This window comes from Culex quinquefasciatus, chromosome 2 (genome assembly GCF_015732765.1).
Source record: "Culex quinquefasciatus strain JHB chromosome 2, VPISU_Cqui_1.0_pri_paternal, whole genome shotgun sequence".
NCBI lineage: Eukaryota > Metazoa > Arthropoda > Insecta > Diptera > Culicidae > Culex > Culex quinquefasciatus.
In genome coordinates this window covers 33,568,680-33,589,106 of record NC_051862.1, presented here as the reverse complement: position 1 = coordinate 33,589,106, position 20,427 = coordinate 33,568,680, and the positions used below count along the sequence as shown (strand labels likewise).

Below are 20,427 nucleotides of genomic sequence, written 5' to 3'. Positions count from 1 at the left end.
ATGACCAAAATGACCAAAATGACCAAAATGACCAAAATGACCAAAATGACCAAAATGACCAAAATGACCAAAATGACCAAAATGACCAAAATGACCAAAATGACCAAAATGACCAAAATGACCAAAATGACCAAAATGACCAAAATGTCCAAAATGACCTTAATGAACAAAATGACCAAAATGAACAAAATGACCAAAATGACCAAAATGACCAAAATGACCAAAATGACCAAAATGACCAAAATGACCAAAATGACCAAAATGACCAAAATGACCAAAATGACCAAAATGACCAAAATGACCTAAATGTTCAAAATGACCTTAATGAACAAAATGACCAAAATGACCAAAATGACCAAAACGGCAAAAAATAACTTTGGTTTTGGTTGAGGTGTCGAGTTTCTTTCAATGACAAAACGAGTCAAACACACTTTTCTTCATTTTACAAACAAATGAGACTTTTATTTTTCCATGTTTCCGCGCATTGACGAACACATTTTCTCCGCCGGTTTTTTTCAATCAGTTTAGGATCAAATTGTATGCTAGCGCGTCGTCGTCGTGTGTATGTTACTGTGAATGTGAATGGTTTTATTTCTATTTTCTTCCGATGGAAAAGGTGTGCAGCACAATCTAACTGCGGAGGGGGCGGGGGAAGAAAGTTTCTATTGTGGCCTCGCTTAGAGTGAAGAAATTTATTTACAAAATACCTTCCAACGGTTGTGTGGTGCATTGAATTTAAGTGCGGTTTTTTTTTCCTTTTCTAATGCGCTAAGATTTTCGAATACTTTTGTGTTTTGGGATTGTTGGGGGGAGAAATTGGCGTGATCTAATCACTTTTTGAGAAATGCGACAGACTGCGTTTGTCATCAAGAAGAGAGAGTTTTCGTTTTTTACAGATTATTTCTACAACTAAAACAAAGAGAAGGTTTCTCAATAAATTAATCAACAACTTGCCGTATATCAACTAGGGCTAAAAAGTAGGTCATGTGTGTGTCTGTGGGTGAGTGTGTGTGAGTGTACAAAATTCGGTTAGGTTGGTAATCATCATTGATAGACTCTTTGGAGTTTTGAGCCTCTCTCGTAAGAGTTTAGTTTCTAGTTCTATTCTTGGTTGATGCTGTACGTGTCTGGTAAAACTAAATCCGCTACTGACTGGCTGAGTAATTCTTGGCTATTGGTTATTTCTGCATGTGTTGTGACTGGCATTAAAGTAAGGAGAAGTACAACGATGGATTGAAGATTTTGTGCTCCGGAGGGGGAAAAAACTTGAAGTGACTAACAATGCTATTAGAATTAGTGTCGTATGTTTGCTTAAACTTCACATCTACGTATTTATCAGCTTAAATTAGCTCTCTTTCTGCCAGCTGACTCGCTCAACTAGTCTTTGATCAATTGTTTGTTGAGATTAGCTTTGAAAAAGAAAACCGTTATTGCACTTGCTCCTATTTCTACACCAACAGATTTAAATCAGGACCCGAAGCCAATCCCGGTACTAATCCGGTGACTTTAGCTGCTACGAGAAACGATCAACTTAGCACCGCCTCCTGCAGGCCCCTAAAAAGTCCTTACGAATGTAGTTAAACTAAAATTAGTAGGATGTTTTTATAACCTCACTTCCCGTACTCCGTCGCGGCGGTTCCTTCGCGTATTGTGTGTTTGCCTGTGTGTGTGTGGTATGATTAATTTGACTAGCATAGATACTTCTTCTTAGGTTTCATCGGTTTAGTCCGTCATTTTGGGCCGCCGACCGCAGTTCCGTTCGTACCGGTGGCCCCGCCAGGGCCAGTGCCGTTGCCGTTGCCGACCTGCGACTGCGACAGCTGCGGGGTGGTGGAACGGGACGAAACGAGCGCTGCTCGGGCGCTGGCCGCGTGCTTCTGGAAGGCGTTCTCCGCGCGGGATGTTCCGCAGACCTGGGGAAGGGAAGAGGAGAGAAAATTATTTATATTGTTTTGATATTTTTTCTGAAGCACTGAAAAAATAACAGAGATGGGTGTTTCAACTATTTTACTTATTCGTGTTCGAAACCATTTTGAGAATGTGAATTTTGTGTAAAATTGGACGCCCAATTTGACACACGATTTGTTGAACTTTAAAAATAAGAAAATACTTTCGGATGCACGAAATACAGTTAAAAAATAACAATTTTCTTGATTTTCAAAAAACATTCTTGTAAAATTTTAATAACTTGTGATGAATGCAATTCTTTTATGTAGGATTTGATAAACTGTCATAAGTAACCCTTCAAAATTAAAATCAATAGGATACATAATTTTAAATATATTTTTTGTTCTGAATGAATAAAATACTCGTTCTGGAATTTCAAAAGGGATAAATTCCGTACACACTTAGAATTTATTACCGAAAATGGTAGAAAACCGAAAAAAAAATTTGGTATGCGCTTTCCATATTACTGATAATTTAAAAACAGTTATAAAAATGCAACTTTGCCAAAAACTGTCTATTTTTTACCAATTTTTGGTTGTTTTGAATATTTACCAAAGTTGTGTGGACCATGACAAGAAACTGAAATACTTATATGTTTAACAACATGAATTATTTTTTAATAAATTTTGGAACCTTCTTATTTTTTGAAAATTTGAATAAAATTGTATGTGTGCAGTGCTACCATTAAATTTTATGTTTTTGTAGCTATAATGGATGCACAGCATATTTAAAAGTTTTACAATATTTTATATATTCTATGAGTATTTTAAGAATTTCAAGTGCTGAAAATATGTTTAGTATTTAAAGTATTTAAAGTGTTAAAAGTTTTTAAAGTATTCAAAGTATTTATAGTATTTAAAGTATTTAAAGTTTTTAAAGTATTTAAAGTATTTAAAGTATTTAAAGTATTTAAAGTATTTAAAGTATTTAAAGTATTTAAAGTATTTTAAGTATTCCGAAAAATTGTGAAGTTTTGGAGCTTCGGTGAATAATGAAAAGGGCAACTTTTGGTTTGGTTGAAAATTGAGGTGGATCACGATTAAGGTGATTTAAAAAAATAACTTTCAAGGAATATTTTTTCGGAATTTTCTTGTCTTCTAAAACGTTGTTGGGCTTGCCAATATAAGCAAAGACACTAAAATTGTATCTTACAATCTCCGCCTTCTACAATCAAAATAAGAGAAATCATTTGAGCAAACCTTCAAAAAACAAGTTTTTTTTTTTGAAGGTAGCAATTCAGAGTTAAGTTTTGGATAACAGAGCTATAAAAAAACAAACATTTTTGATTTTTGCTAAGTAAATTTGGGCTTAAGAGTTATAAGCAATTTAAAAAAAAAACAAATAACACAAAAAACGCAGGCCAAATTATAAGTGCCAGATTGTATTCGAAAGGGGAGCTCAACCACTACAAACGCTGAAAATATCGCAGGGGTGTTTTTTTTAAACTCGAGATATTTTCATTTGAAAATGTCTAATTTTCAAGGGAAAAGTGTATGGGACCACTTAAACGAAATTCAAAAATTGTTCATCTATTTGTTTTCACATAAATTTTGCCGCTGAATCTGAATCTGCCCTCAGAATTAAGCCAAAGCGTCAAAAATTAGATTTTTGGTCATATTTTGGGTTTTGAAAGAAATTTTTTGCAATTCCGTCGTGAAACTACTTACTTTTCCTGTCATTCTTGAACGACGAAATAGCCTACTTTTATGTACCAAAAATAACAGAACCGAATAACAACACTTTTCAAAATAAATGCTGAAAAGTAACACTTTTCAACATTTTTTGGATTTAAACGATTTATTGACAAAATACATGAAAATTCGACATAAAATTTCACTCAGTGTGTGTTTTTTGGAATTGCAAAAAATGTTGTAAGCAACTCGTTGCAAAACTTGATTTTTCAGCACTCTTCGTATTTATCCAACTCGGTGAACCTCGTTGGATAAATGTACGACTCGTGCTGAAAAAATCCTCTTTTTGCAACTTGTTGCATAAACTACTATTTTCATATATAACATATAACTAACTATAACTCAAAAGATGGCACTTTTTGTCCACCAAAAAATATCAAAATAAAAAAAAATGGGTAAAATTTGTTGAAATAGAGTTTTTATACTATTTTTTATTATAAAAGATATAGCGCCACAACTCGTTCCCAAATTTGTATGGAGACTTGCATGAAGAAACTTATCATGCAAAATGGCATATGGAATTGAAAGGCAAAGCTTCATACAATTAAAAAAATACAAAAAAATGTTTGTTGTATTTGCGAAATTCTACTGAACTGCTCATTGGATACATTTTGCCGACAAGATTTATAAAAAATCTCGTATGATATTGCATGAGAAATAAATTTTTAAAGATAACTCCACCTACCTGATGGTGCTGATCCCAGTCCTTGTGCTGACAAAAGGACCCACAGTACCGCGCCAAGTTGCATCCGGAGCAGGTTTCATTCGCCTTCCGGCCACAGTTCCAGCAAGCCTGCAATAAACAAATAAACCCGGAATAAGTTCATCATCCTACGCAATCAAGCAAAAGAAGTCCTTACGTTCTGACTGCCCGTGACCACTCCTCCTCCGCCTCCTCCCCCCGTACTTCCACCCGTCGGCCCATCCAGCACGCCGTCCGGATCGGTCGCACCCCGGTGAATCTCCGCAAACATCTTCTCCATCTTGAGCCGCTCCTGGGAAAACATTTCGATGGTTCGCGCCTCGGCGGCGGCCACCGCCCGCTGGATCTCGATCACCGCTTGCCGTTTGACCTGCGAAAGTGTTTAGTTTTAATTTCATTGAATTTTAGGGTTAAGATGAGTTCCTCACCTGATTCACCGACTCCTCGGCGTTCCGCCGAAACTCGGCAATCTTCTCCTCCGTCTGGCGCTTAATGTCCGCGATCGAGCTGTCCTGCTGCTGCTGGTGCAGCTCCCGGCTGGCGGCCGCGTGCGTGTCGATGCCCCGCTGCTGCAGGATCGAGATCGCTCGCTTGGTCTTTTCGACCATCGCCGAAATGCACGTCAGCATGGTGTGAATGTTCTTCCACTCTTCCTCGCCGCCACCACTCGTGCCACCACCAGTGGTGGAACCTGCTCCGCCAGCCCCGGAAGTGGCGCCCATCCCCGGTACGACACTGCCGCCACTTCCCCCGCCCGGAGGGATTCTCGGTGGTCGGTGGCCCGATTCGCTCGAGGGTGCCCGCAGGTCACGCTCGTCCCGGTGAATGGAATGCTGCAAAGGGAAGAGGGATAACTGTGTGAGATTGGAAGGGTTAAACAACAGTTTATGGGCGTAGTTTTGCGGGAACTCACCAGTCCGTCGGAATGTGGGTGGAGTCCACCGTTCTGGTACTCAAACAGGGCCGGATGGCCCGGGTAGAGCTGCGGGGTTGACGAGGCGGCGGCCAACAGCAGCGACGGGTGGGGACGTTTGCTCGGCGGAAGAACGTAGTCACCCCACTCGGGCGGTCCCGCTGGATGTGTGTCGTACAAACTGGAAAAAAGTGGTTTAAATTGGCTTCTCCGAAACACTTTCAGATAATGCTCACTTGTCGGAGGCCCTCCGCTTGAGGCTGAGACCGTTGACGGCCGGGGCCGGGATGGGTGTTGATGAGCTGAAGCCCTCGTGCGAGGACAGGAAGATGTCGGCGGTGTCGGCCAGGTTCTGGACGTACTCCATGACGCTGGTTTCGTTTGAGCGGGCGTACTGTGAGGGAGACTGGAAGAAGAAAAGTGAAATTTTGAGTTCTCTTTCAATTTAAAGTAATTTCTAAAGAAAAGTTTATTTGTTTATAAATTTAATTTTGTTTAATTTTAATTAACACTACACAGAAAAAAATCTATTCTCGTAATCGTGAATTAAGTTCACGAATGTGAGAACCACGAAGGAATTTGTTCATGAGTATGGTGCATTTGCACTATAAACGTGAGTATATTCCGTCGTGGTTCTCGCATTCGTGAATTTAGTTCACGATTTTGAGAATTGATTTTTTTCCGTGTACTAAAACTACCTTATACTCTTGCTGAGAAAATCTGCGACCATCGTGCCAGCTGGCACACAATAATGATGAAGTGCTGTCAAAGCTAATTCTATTCCAACGAGCTCAACCCGCCAAAACACACGAAACCAACCATCCCCACCCACCCAATCCAACGATGGAAAAGCTCTCGCCCAGCAGTACCTATACACAATCCGTGTCGTCCTTCGTTTCAGGGAAAACAGAAAATGGCACTTAAAAACAGCACATGCACCTCGTTCTGCCCCTGCGGGGGAGCCAACACACAAATTCATTCCGGAAGAATCGACCAGCGAAAAATCCGGACAAAAAATCCCTTCGGTATGAAACATCGTATTTTTGGAGTTCTGTCCGAATCCAGTGAGCCATCACCAGCCAACCGTCCAGAAGAAAAGCGCATTAGATGACAAACACAAAAGTTTCAACATCCCGTTGGCTGAAGGATGACGAAAAGGTTTAGGGCGTTTTGGAAAGCCTGGAATCGATCAAAGAATCCTTTTAGCCTTCCTCACTAGACAAATGAAATTTGTAATTTGACCTCTTAGACCCACGTTTACGTATACATATCGACTCAGAATCAAATTTTGAGTAGATATCTGTGTGTGTAATGGGATGTCGATCAAAAAATTTTCTCTGGTTTAGCTCGGCTCTGGCTCAGCCGATTTTGTCTGTTTTAATCTTATTCGATCCGTCTTGGGGTCCCAGAGGTCGCTGTTGAAGACCATAAAGTTTAATTAAGTTCTTCAAAAGTTATGCTAAAAAAAGATTTTTAACCCGGAAAATTGTAAAATGGGTGGTTTTTGTAAGAAAATTTACCATGTTGTACATTTTGTTATTTATGAACATGTTTTTAGGAAGGATCTCAGATATTTTGATGAATACGTTGTCCGGAACAATCATGCGACCCATCTTTGAATGGATGATCAAAAGAAATTTCGAACAAGATTTATGATTAGACAACTCTACACTGTAAAAAAACATAGTAAGATGTAATATTACTATGTTTTTTTACTGTCTAGGGGTACATCTTTAATGTCTAATTTTAAAATATGTAACTTTACCACTTTTCTGGTGTAATGTCACTTTTTCAGTCTAAATTAAGGTAAAATTACATCATAAAAGAGGTAATATTCAACCTTCCAAAATTACACCTTCCAAATTTACAAAAAAATACATTGTGAAATTTTCGTTGAATTTTTAAGGTTTTTCAAAAAAAAATTATTGCCTTCGAATTGTTAGACTCGCCGAATTTTTATTTTTAAGTTCTCGGGAAAATAAAATGAATTTAAATATGATTCCGTATACCATCCAAAACGAATACCACTCTTCAATAAAGTTTCAAAACATTTTGCTTTTGAACTTTGAAATTCCTTCTTTTTTTCCTTTTTTAATATTTTCAAAAGAGGTGTTAATTTTAAATAGAATTTTGAATTCCATTGAGATTTACCCTATTTTGATAAAATTTAAAGAATAGAAATGTTAGAGAAAAGAAAGGTTTAATTTTACGAAATCCATACAATACATCTGGAGTTTTTTTTTGAAAAGGTCCAATAATCCAAATTTTAAGTTTTTGCTTTTTGGGTGTTTTTTATACCCCTGACTCAAGGCGGTTTCAAATACACCCAAAAAGCAAAAACTGGAAATGTGGTTTATTGGACCTTTTCGAAAAAAAAAAAAAACTCCAGACATAAAGATTAACTTTTTTTATGATTAGATAAAAAAGGGTATTTTTACGCAAACTTCAGAAAAAATTATCTTTTTGAACTAGATTTGAAGATGTTTTAAAGATTGAATTTTTCGAGTAACATAAAATTCATAGAAATTTACTTTTCTTTTCACTAAGATTTCAAACTTGAATGTTAAAAGAGATAAAAAAAATCTTCATTAGTTTATTCGGCCATCGCAAATACTTTTCGGAGTTTATGTTGCCCCTTATTGAAATTTTTTTCAGAAAACTTTGAAATTTCTATGGAAACAGAAGTCTTATGACCTGAAAAAATCTAAAATCCATTTCCCTTCCATGAATAATCATATTAAGCATGTTTGGGCTCGTTTAAAAATATTTGGAATTTTTATAAAATAAGAAAATGTTTCTTCAATATAAGGATGTTTTGGAAACTTATGGTTGCAAAACATGATGATTTTTTCATTTGAATGTTAAAACTGTTGCTCGCTATTTAATATTTCTCACTTCTTTTTTATTTTATTTTTTGCCAAAAAAATGGCTTTGAAATAGTGCGTCCATTCCGGAAAATCCTGGGACAAAATTCCCGGGATTTTTCCAAAACCGGGAATTCCCAAAAAATTTGGTCTGGAAATTCAGATTTTTTGTGTAAATAGATGAACAGTTAAATACTTAGAAATCTATAAAAAATAGGAATCTATCAGCATTCACTTCGTTTATAAGGGAAAATTATTGAAATTTTAGTTGCTGATCCGCAAAATGCCTAATATTTTCTATTTGATTTGATATATTTTTGAAAGGACTACGTTTATTCATGATTTTTAATTTCAATTTATTTTTGAACAAACGTCTTTGACAAAACAGGACAAATGTATTGAACGAAGACATGTGTTTTAGTATTTTTTGTTGCATAATGTTTTGATTTTTTGACTGATTTCGGTTAAAATAGGAACAGAACTAAACAATTAGTACACCGGCTTCCAAATTCATTGCTCATATATCATCTGTACCTATTCAGACTGTAGTTCCGATTTTTCCTAGTTGGCGGTCGTGACTTAAAGATAATTTGTTTAAAAAATTAAATGAAGCGTGAAAGTCTAAATTTATTTAAAATTTTATATTGACTGGCATTATTTCATTGTTTTTTTTTATGTTATTTTAGACATTTTAAAATAATTTCCTAGTCCTGTCATATAAAAAATAAAATAGTAGTTTATGCAACAAGTTGCAAAAAGAGGATTTTTTCAGCACGAGTCGTACATTTATCCAACGAGGTTCACCGAGTTGGATAAATACGAAGAGTGCTGAAAAAATCAAGTTTTGCAACGAGTTCCATATAACATTTTTTGCAATTCCAAAAAACACACACTGAGTGAAATTTTATGTCAAATTTTCATTATTTTTTTTTGCCAATAAATCGTTTAAATCAAAAAAATGTTCAAAAGTGTTACTTTTCGAAACAAGTGCTGAAAAGTTCAACTTTTCAGCACCCATTTGAGTGCTGAAAAGTAGAACTTTTCAGCATTTATTTTGAAAAGTGTTGCTATTCGATTCTGTTATTTTTGGTACAGAAAAGTAGGCTATTTCGTCGTTCAAGAATGACAGGAAAAGTAAATAGTTTCACGACGGAAATGCAAAAACTTATATTTACAAAAAAGAATTATTTAATTTGAATCTCATTGGACTACAAATTTGGTACGTTCAAAATCCAAAGCACAACAAAAAAAAAAGAAAATCTTTCAATCCACCTAAAAACTGCATTCCTCGTTTAGATTGAAGTGTAGATTATCAGCAATCAGCAATTGAGCTAATTCTTTGATTTTGAGCATGACAAACATGACAAATATAATGAAAACTTAGATTTTTTTGTTTTTTTTAATTTTCCGGGATCTCGGGAATTCCAGGGATTTAAAAACATTTTTCCCGTTTCTCGGGAAATTCAAAACCCCGCAAAACGGCCTCAATTTGAGCTGTCAAAGTGGAACCAATTTACTGTTCGCTAAAAATAGAGAGTATTGTTATCGATTATTATTATTTTATTGATTTTTTTTTGAACAACCTCTTCTTACCGATCGAAATCAAAAGCATACACAATTTTCCAGCAAAAAAAGTAAAAAACTAGAGAAAATAAATCACATACAGCTGATTATAAAACAGTTCATTTACCAGTGAGAAAAAAAGTCATGCTTGTGCTTGAACAGTATCCTACTTTGCAGATGTAAACAAACTGGGATCATTCAAAAATCACGCATTCTCTCTATTGATCACCCAGACCCACCCAGATTAAAATAAGCCAAAAATTATCAGAAGAAGAAACAAAAAAAAACATGTTTTTACAATAAAAAAAGCTGCTCAAAATGACTTCCAGAAAACGGGGGGAAAAGTTACCGAAAAAACTAGGCAATAGAGGGATGAGTAATTTAAGTGTGTATTCATAACGATAGCATAACAGATTACAACTTTTGATCAGGTCAACGTCAAGTATTAATATCGGAGTTTTTTGGGCCGATCTCAGATATTTTGATGAAAATTATAACCGGATCAATTATGCTTCTCATAGTAGGATGGATGATAGAAATAAGTTGTTATATGTTATGTTTGTTTAAATATTCAAAAACACAATTATTATTTTACCGCATTCCTACCGTATCTTCCCGATAATTTCCGAGACGAAACAATTTAAAGCTCATCAAAAATGATGCAAACAAAAGAACAGGACACAGAACGAAAAAAAAATACGCAAACACCACCCCGAACCTCAAAACCAACAACTTAAACCTTCTTCCCCCGCCCGTGTTGCTGCTGCAGCAAACAAACGACTCTCTCTCGTGGCCGGCATCAGGTTCTTTCCCACGGTGTCTGAATTGTGCGTAAAAGCACTCGAAAATATCCTCCTTCCTAACAAGAGCAGCAAGCAAGCAAATTTAAGGGGACCATTGGGGTAAACTGAACTTTTCCTTTGAAAATTATGTCATTCCAAGCTTTAAAATACTTTTTTTTCAATTCATGAAATGATCGAATTGTTTAAAAAACTTTTGAATTGTTAAGAACTAATAAAAAGGAAATTGTTCCAAAATTACCCCGCACAAAACCTGAGGCTAAAACAAAACCAAAAAAGTAAAAACAGAGAGTCTTATATGTTTTGCTCCGAGGGACTCTCGCTGTTGTTGTCTCCAGAGCCGTGGACCAGCATCAGCAAGCATTTGCTTCCGTTCCCAGGACCGGCTTGGCTTGGAACAAAAAAAAGTCCTTGCTGCTGATGCTGCTGGAAATTCGGGTCAAACCACGTCGTCTTCGTCGTCAGCAGTAGCAAACGTCCTTGTTTTGTTGCTTGATGCTTGTTTGAGAATCAACAGAATTTGAGGAATTTGAAGAAAGTTTGTAGAGGAGGTTGCGAAGGGGGAGGCGGTTAAGGACACTGCAATTGTCCCTCATCCCCTCTACTTTTACCCATTTAAAAAAAAAAATCTCCACAACCAAAGATAAAAAAAAAGCTTTCGCTTGAATAAAAGTTCTTTGTTTGTGTTTTGGTTCTTAGAATAATGCTCACCTGCTTGCTGGCCCGGGACAGGAGGTTGATTTCACGCTGCAGCACCGGAACGTGCGACTTGAGAAAGGGGACCACGTTGGAGCGCAGCGGGAAGTTGGTGGCCTCCTGGACAGCGACCTGGAACTCCTCCACGGTGAGACCGCCGCTCTGGAATCGGAAAAATGAAACAAAAACGGATTATATTATTTTTTTGTTTAATAGGTGTTTTTTCACTTGTTTTGTTATTTGTAAACTTTAGTTTTATTTAGTCAAACAACACAAAACACATATTTTTTAATATTCTGCAGTGTTTCATTTTATTGTTTTTTCTTTCAATAAATTCCCTGCACGCTGGATTTCATGTTTTTTAAAGCTTTTAACCCTTTCATGCCAGCTATATTTGAGTTTTCCCGGAGAATTCTTGAAATTTCCAAAAAAAAATTTTTTTTGTTCGATTTAAAAATCAAATTTTTGGATGGTTGAAAGACGAAACTATGTTTTTAAGTTGTTTCATTTTGGATACTTGAGATCAAAACTTAACCCAAAAATGCTCTAAAGTTATTTGAAAATTAGTTGATCCAAGATGGTTTTTTTGATCTAAGATGGTGGCCAAAATAGTGGTGATGAAATATTCAAAAAAGCATTGAGTAATAGAACAGGAAATTAAAAAAAGCTCAAAAATGACTAAAAATTTAAAACATTAAGTTGTAAGCCTAATTTTAAAAATATTTAGGCAAAATGAAACGCATCATTACAGTTATAAGCAGTTATAAGTTTCACAAATTTGTAAAATGTCAAAGAATTTATAGAACTGTAATCCAAAAATTCAGAATCTGTAAATAATTAATAATTTTTACTTAAAAATAATATACTTATTACGAAATTGAAATGGCCTAAGATGTTTTTTGAATCGTATTAAAATAATTAACTTATTGAAATTGGAACAAAAAATGTTACAAAACATCTCATATTAAAAATATTGCAGAAATGAAAATCTAATTAAATAGAAGGTTTCAAATTTGCTTCCAATCTAAGATCGACAAAATCTTCAAACGAATCCGTTTTCAAGTATTAAAATTTTCATTTTATTTTTGAATATAAGTTATAAATTAAAATCAAAAATTTCTTTAAAATTAAAATAATTTCCATCGTTTTTATTTTAAAATATGAGCAATTCTCTACGAAATCGTCTTTTTTGTTAAATTTTTGTATTTCTTTATCACACAGAAAAAAAAAATCAAGGTAATATTACATCTGGGAAGGGGTACATCTTTTATGTCAGAAAAAAGATGTAAATGTATCTGGAAATGTGTAATTTTACCACTTTTCTGGTGTAATGTCACTTTTTCAGTCTTGTACAACCTCATTTTTCGATGTAAATTTGCTATCAAAAAGTATTTTAATTAAATTTTGATAATGTGTACCGTATTTAGATGACTCTTATGAAAATAGTCGCATTTATTCATTTTTTTTAAATATTAGTTCCCATGTTTGCCCACTTTTGAATAAATTCTATATATGCGGCGAGTGTAGCTAATTTAGGTAATCTCAAATACTAAAAACTTTAAAATTCGATATCTCTGGAACGAAACATATTCCTTTTTGTCGATAAGTGATTCTTATGTAAAATTGGACGGGGAATACGATGGTGAGGTCAAATTTAAAAAATAAATAGGGCTTCAGGTGGAATGACCCATATTTTGATTTTTTGAACTTTGTTGATCCGACCCTTAGTTGCTAAGATATTGCCATGTAAAGATTAAGAAACAGGAAAATTGATGTTTTTTAAGTCTCACCCAAACAATCCACTATTTCATAATATCGATATCTTCGCAACTAATGGTCCGAATTTCAACGTTAAAATAATTTTCCAATCTTTTAAAAGGGCATAATATTGAATATTTGACCTTTAAAAAATCTCGAAATGAATTGCTCATATTATTGATTTACTTATAATTTAAAATTCATTAGTTAAATAATTTTGCACTATTTTGCACAATTTTTGAAACATTAAAAAAAATCTGCCGACAGATCATGTTAGACCTAATACATAATCGATACACAAAATTTTCAACAATTTTTCTTAGCAAAACCAATTTAATGCTGATATATTTCCTACAAGAAAAAAATAAAATACTTATAAATTTCCATCAATAATTATGTATTCAACTCCTTAACTAATTTACCACGAATTTTGATAATAGAACATAATATTCCCTTTTTTTCAATTTCAGGAAAATCGGAAAAAATATTTCAAATATCCCGGGATTCGAGAATTTTCGGGATTGGAAAAATCCCGGAAATTATGTTTCAGGAAATTTCGAGATGGACGCACTCATTGTAACTTAGAATGTTGTTTTGTGGATCTGAGACAAACTTTGTTTCTCTTGTTTGTTATTTTTCAGGTTTATAGTTTTCTTTATGTATTTATTATGATGAATTTGATTCAACTTTTTTCTGACAGTTTTGTGCCTATTTCATAATCTCCAGTCAAACTTTGAACAATTTGTGAAGAACATAATTATTTGTTTAGCTTTTTCAGGGAATTATGAAAAGATGAAATAATCGATTATGCTGAAATGTCATACAGTCCAGACTCGATTATCCGAAGGCCTCAGAAAATTTTCACTACGGATAATCGAATCACGGAAAAAAAATTTTTCGTTGCCTATTTTTTTTATTGTCGAGCTTAAGTATGACCTTATTGTAACCTACGTTAAAGTAATTTAAATCTTTTAAATCCAAGACGGCGGCCAATATGGTAGTCTATTATTTAACAGGCAATCAACTGTTCAAATTTGACTAAAATGGGGTAGCAAAACTCGAAGTTCATGTTTAAATCAAGAAAAAGAAAAAAATGTTCGTAATTAGATTATTCGAAGTCCTATACAAACTTTCGGATAATCGAACTTCGGATAATCGAAACTTCTGATAATCGAGGCTTCGGATAATCGAGTCTAGACTGTTAAGATCTTTTTTTCGACGACTTTAAAATATAAACTCAGCAAAAAACATATTTGGATTTTTTTTATTTGAATCTAGAATGAATGTTCAAAATAAAAGTAGCACTTTTCAGCACTGGTATTAAAAGGAAAAGGTCCAATAAACCAAATTTTCATTTTTTGCTTTTTGGGTGTTTTTTAATTGGTGATTTCAAAAACATCCAAAAAGCAAAAACTAAAAATTTGGTTTATAAAACCTTCTAAAAAAACACTAGAAATGTATTTTCAATAAATCAATTCTCAGAAACATTTAACAAGGTATGTAGAATAGTTAAAACTCACCGCCAACGACAGCACCAGCGACCGCACCCGATCCCCGATATCGACGTTGGTGTCCTGCCCGAACTGCACCAGCGCCCCCAGAAAGCGCCGTATCTTGAGCAGCTTGGCCGTGTCCTGCTGGGCAACGGCTGCAGCGGCGGCCGCCGCCGACGTGATGACCGGCGGGGGCGTAATCGAACCGAGACTTCCCCCACTGCCTCCGCCACCCCCGCCACCTCCTCCGGTGCTGCCGCCACTTCCGTTCAGGAGTCGCGCCTCGTGCCCCGGGGGAGACGAACTCCCGTGACGCCCATTGCCGGTGATTCCCGGTGTTCCCGTGGTCGTGGGTTGGCCACCGGTGGGACACCGTGGCGGTGGTGGCTGCTGCGGAACCAGGCCGCTGTGATGTGGCGGTGGGATGTGGGGCGATATGGGGGACCGTGGCGCCACCACGCGGGCACCTTCCGGCGAATCTGGCGTTCGGCACTGCTCCTTACCTGGTGGTTGGGGATAAGAGAGAATAAACGTAGGGATGAGATAAAGGTTCTATTGATGAGAGGGGAGCAGGAAGAAGGTCGCGCGGGACGAAATAATGAGTTAATGCTAGTGACAAGTGACAAGTATTGTGAGGGTGTGTGTGTGTGTGTGTTTTGTTGGATCTCCCCCCTGGAAAGAGTGAAAAGGGCGACAGGAACAGTGTTAACGTGAAAGAGAAAAGAAAATTAATTGAAATTTCAATCAAACTCATTGCTGTATAGAGAGAGGAAACCCCGTTGAAGGTTCTCATAGTTTGAGCGAGTTGTTCAAAGAACGTGAAATTCTGCACTAGAAGGGGTAATCAACAAATTTGCAATCATTTTCACTAACATGTTGCTTTACCTTTTGAAAAGTCCCAAATACCTGCATAGCTCTTCCGCCGGTTTGGCACCTTGAGCTTCTGGGCCAGTTCCGGATGGACGTTGGCAAGATGCCGGTTGAAGTTCCCCGCGTGATCTTTCAGGAACCCGAGCGTGTTGCACCCACTAACGGTACACTTGAATCGCTTGAGCTTATCGTTCCACGTGAAGTATTTTCGTGCATTTTGATAAATCTCGCGGCTCATGGCGAAATTAACACTCACAAATTGTCGCAGGTTGAAAAACCGAGAAAGACTGACAAACTGACAGATTCACTTCTATCGGACTAAGAAAACAAGGCTACTGCGATCTTATGGCAGTCCTCGAAATATCTTCACGTCAGGCAGTCAAATTTTCATTTCAAATTTTCCGGGTTGCTGCGATCAAAATTCAAAAGAAGAATTCGCATAACCAGATTTTTTTTGGGTATTTTTAAACTGTCTTCAGTAAGAGGTATAGTCGACTCTCTGGCTGTCGATCTTCTCGATATCAATATTGCTCCATGTACCGATGAACTCTTCAGCCTCTTCAAACTGTATAGTTTGATTCTCTTCATTCCTCAATATTTTCTCTAGCTTGAAGGATCTCTTCCTCGAAGGTCCCTTGGATTCTTTTTGCTTTAAAAAATAATATTACTGCGGGCGTTAATAATTAGAGTTCACGCGCGGTGATACGACCGCAAGATAATGGTCGCATGACAGCCGCATGACAATCGCAGAACAAATTTTTGGCCGTTGTCAAAGGTTGCCTTGAGTTTTCAGCTGAATTTTTGGAAAATATTCAAAACAAACCAGGTTGACAGCCAAATCAACGCAGAATTTCAGTTCAACAGGCTGATTTTTATATTGCGGTAGTTAGGCGGCAATAGTGTCCTGTCACTCACAGCGATGGAGAAACGTGATTTTATCTCGCAATAAGCAATAATTTCACTTTCTCATGGCTTGCACAGACATTGTTCGTTGAGAAACGAAGCTTTGAAGGGTGCTTGACATTTGTTTGTTTTTGTTTGCTGGGCGTTGTCATGATTCCCTCCTTGGGTATCAAGAAAATATAAATTCCAATCGAGTCTTCATTTTGCATCGTTCTGCAAACTGATGCTTCTCTTCCTCAACAGTCCGTTAGATATTGACAACCAGAGAGTCTACTGTACATATTTAAAAAAAAACATAAAAGCAAACAAAAACGAAATTGGTTTATTGAACCTTATCGACAAAAATTTGAATGAAATTATGAAATTCAAAAATCTGTATCTTTTGAAGGAATTTTTTTTATAGATTTGGTGTCTTCGGCAAAGTTGTTGGTATGGATAAGGACTACACTGAAAAGAAAATGATACACGGTTAAAAAATTGGTTATTTTAAGATAACTTTTTGTCACTTAAACTTGATTTGAAAAAAAAAAAACTCTTTTTTTATGTGTTTAATAAGACATTAAATGCCAACTTTTCAGAAATTTCCAGGTTGTGCAAAAAATCTTTAACCGAGTTATGAATTTTTGAATCAACACAGATTTTTTCAAAAAATCGAAATATTGGTCAACAAATTTACAACTTCATTTTTCGAGGTAAAATCAAATTTGAAATTAAAAAGTACTTCAGTAAAATTTTGATACAGTGCACCGTTTTAAAGTTATAGTAATTTTAAGGTAACTTTTTGAAAATAGTCGCAGTTTTTCATTTTTTTAAAAATTAGTGCACATGTTTGCTGACCTTTCCAAAAAAAATATTGTTGAAAAGCTGAGATTATTCTCTATATTTTGCATTTTTGGACTTATTGATACGACCCTTAGTTGCTGAGATATTGCCATGCAAAGGTTTAAAAACAGGAAAATTGATGTTTACAAAGTTAAAATATGAAACATTCATGAAATTTTTCGATCTTTTCGAAAACAATATTTTCAAAATTTTCAAATCAAGACTAACATTCCAAAAGGGCGTAATATTGAATGTTTGGAATATTTAACTTGAAAAAAATAATATTTGCAATGTTTTTATGAATAAAGCTTAATTTTTTTTGAATATTTACCTTTAAACAACAGCTCAATTTAAGTTGTTTTTGTTGCAAATATTTTTGCAATGTGATGAAATAAAACAGAATCAAAACTTAAAGTATTTTTCTCAAGTAGTTTAAAAAAGTGAAAAGAATTTTAAATTTGGTGAAAACTGAAGTTTTATTGAATTTAAAAATTTTGTCGTATTTTTTTTTCAAAGATCAGATAAACAATTTTTCAATTTATTTCATCTGAATAAAAAATAAAAAAAAAGTGTTAGAAAATATGATTCAATTCATTTATGCGACCCTTAAAGAAAAATATAATTTTTTAAAGAATTGTCGCGTTTTTTTTCGATATTTTCAAAAATTACTCTATTTATAAATTCATAAATATAACAAAATGAAATCGTTTTTTATGATATTGAAATTATAAAAAAAATCGCCATTTCCATTTCCTTTTATTTTAAGTGGAGACCAAGAAACTCCTAATTTTTCACAATATTGAGTCTCAGATTGGAATTAGAAGACTTGAAAAAACTCTTTGGGGGAAAAAAAAATTAGGAATGTGTATGCCGTTGCAAATATTTTTCAAAGATTATGTTGCCCCCTTTCCCTCCAAATCCGGCCAAAAACCAGGGGGTTCAAAAAAAATCCCAAGAAGCTTAATTTTTTTTATAAAAAAAGGAGTATAATCAATTGAAAATAATTAGATACTTTGATTACTGAATTGTATGTTCCTGTACTGTTCCTTAATATAAGCTCATTTCTGGAGTTTTTTTTTTTGAAAAGGTCCAATAAGCCAAATTTTCAGTTTTTGCTTTTTGGGTATTTTTTAATACCCCTGACTCAAGGCGGTTTCAAAAACACCCAAAAAGCAAAAAGTGGAAATTTGGTATATTGGACCTTTTTTAAAAAAAAAAAACTCCAGAATTGAACGAGAAAAAAAATGACATATTTGAAGATCCCTACACCCACAGTTAGGCAGCGCCATCAGAGAGAATAAAAAACACGATCTGGTAGCTTGAAGGTACTGTGAACGGACACAGAGGAAAAATCCTGAGATTGACGAGAGCGTTATTCTCATGGGTTCATTTACAAAACAGTTCATCTACCAAAAAAAAGTGCCGATATGGAGACTCGAACCCAGGACCTTTGATATATCGAACCGCGCCTTTGACCACTCAATGGGATGAACTGTTTCAATGAACAAATAAACACAATCTGGTGGATGATCACCCGCGAGAGGTTTATTCTACCGCTTAATTTTGGTAGAACTATTCTCTCGGCTTTCTACTATGGGTGTAGTGAACGCCTTCTGTGAATTTGTAAAAGCTTCTAGCTGATTGAAATGTGTTAAACCTGCGAGCACAGCTGTACAAATACGTTCACCTAAAAAAAGGCCAGATTTGCTCGGTTCCTGGCAGGTGACTGATGTTATTATAACACGCAAAAATCTATTTCAAAATTATATTGAAATTAAATTGAAAACAAACTTCGTGCCCCCTTCCCCTTCCCTTCAGCTCCATCAGCACCCGCATTTCATCCCGGGTGGACCATAATCCGCAGCGCTCCCAACAACAGATGTGACGACGCCGGTGACGGGTTTTTGCAGTAAATTTATTCAGCGCAAAGTTTTTGGTTATGACAGTTTTATAATTAGTTACATACAGTGTGATTGGATATGGGAAAAAGTGGCGCGCCCCTCGCCGTTGACGGGGTGGCAAATAGCAGTTTCAGCAGCAGGTGAATGTTTTTGTGTCTGGCACTGCCAGTCAGCGGCAGCACCTGGCCTGGACCGAGGGGGTTTTGGGGACCTCAAGTCGGAAATAACACCCGACACTTATTTTAGATTTAATTCATCTCAAAACATAATACAGTGCATGCTTTTTTTAAAATTTGAATCAGTTTCTTAAAAAAACATAAACGATCAAAATAGGTCACGATCCCCTAATTTTCACGTGCACGACCAGCACACACAGTGTGGAAACTCGATTTTCCATCAAGGTTTTTCCATCGTTTGTTCTCGGTTGCAGCAAGCTGAGCGCCGGTTTTGAACCGGTTTGACATGTGGTGCATGACTGCAGCTGGTTTGGCACACGGTCATGCAAACACGCATAAGATGATTCTGATTTATTTATTTGTATGTGTTTAAAGTCAAATCAAGGTCCAACTCAACTCAACTCAACTCAACTCAACTCAACTCAACTCAACTCAACTCAACTCAACTCAACTCAACTCAACTCAACTCAACTCAACTCAACTCAACTCAACTCAACTCAACTCAACTCAACTCAACTCAACTCAACTCAACTCAACTCAACTCAACTCAACTCAACTCAACTCAACTCAACTCAACTCAACTCAACTCAACTCAACTCAACTCAACTCAACTCAACTCAACTCAACTCAACTCAACTCAACTCAACTCAACTCAACTCAACTCAACTCAACTCAACTCAACTCAACTCAACTCAACTCAACTCAACTCAACTCAACTCAACTCAACTCAACTCAACTCAACTCAACTCAACTCAACTCAACTCAACTCAACTCAACTCAACTCAACTCAACTCAACTCAACTCAACTCAACTCAACTCAACTCAACTCAACTCAACTCAACTCAACTCAACTCAACTCAACTCAACTCAACTCAACTCAACTCAACTCAACTCAACTCAACTCAACTCAACTCAACTCAACTCAACTCAACTCAACTCAACTCAACTCAACTCAACTCAACTCAACTCAACTCAACTCAACTCAACTCAACTCAACTCAACTCAACTCAACTCAACTCAACTCAACTCAACTCAACTCAACTCAACTCAACTCAACTCAACTCAACTCAACTCAACTCAACTCAACTCAACTCAACTCAACTCAACTCAACTCAACTCAACTCAACTCAACTCAACTCAACTCAACTCAACTCAACTCAACTCAACTCAACTCAACTCAACTCAACTCAACTCAACTCAACTCAACTCAACTCAACTCAACTCAACTCAACTCAACTCAACTCAACTCAACTCAACTCAACTCAACTCAACTCAACTCAACTCAACTCAACTCAACTCAACTCAACTCAACTCAACTCAACTCAAC

The 20,427-nt window shown here is 35.9% G+C and overlaps 1 protein-coding gene across 5 annotated transcripts in view; it reads right to left on the bottom strand.

Moving 5' to 3' along the window:
• Positions 1 to 436: 436 nt before the first annotated feature.
• LOC119767097 (protein CBFA2T2) overlaps positions 437 to 20,427 on the bottom strand; it is a 169,547-nt gene continuing 149,556 nt past the window's right edge. For 2 of the 5 annotated variants that reach the window (XM_038254723.1, XM_038254722.1), the window contains 8 exons: positions 14,456 to 14,931; positions 11,193 to 11,339; positions 5,491 to 5,660; positions 5,255 to 5,435; positions 4,770 to 5,195; positions 4,499 to 4,711; positions 4,324 to 4,431; positions 437 to 1,913 (listed from right to left, as the gene is read on the bottom strand). In XM_038254723.1, the coding sequence (XP_038110651.1) occupies positions 1,731 to 1,913; positions 4,324 to 4,431; positions 4,499 to 4,711; positions 4,770 to 5,195; positions 5,255 to 5,435; positions 5,491 to 5,660; positions 11,193 to 11,339; positions 14,456 to 14,931 (1,904 nt within the window). In that variant the 3' untranslated portion in view covers positions 437 to 1,730. Of the gene's footprint in view, positions 1,914 to 4,323; positions 4,432 to 4,498; positions 4,712 to 4,769; positions 5,196 to 5,254; positions 5,436 to 5,490; positions 5,661 to 11,192; positions 11,340 to 14,455; positions 14,932 to 15,334; positions 15,552 to 20,427 lie in introns of those variants that run through there. The other 3 variants (XM_038254719.1, XM_038254721.1, XM_038254724.1) reach the window with 3 other exon arrangements.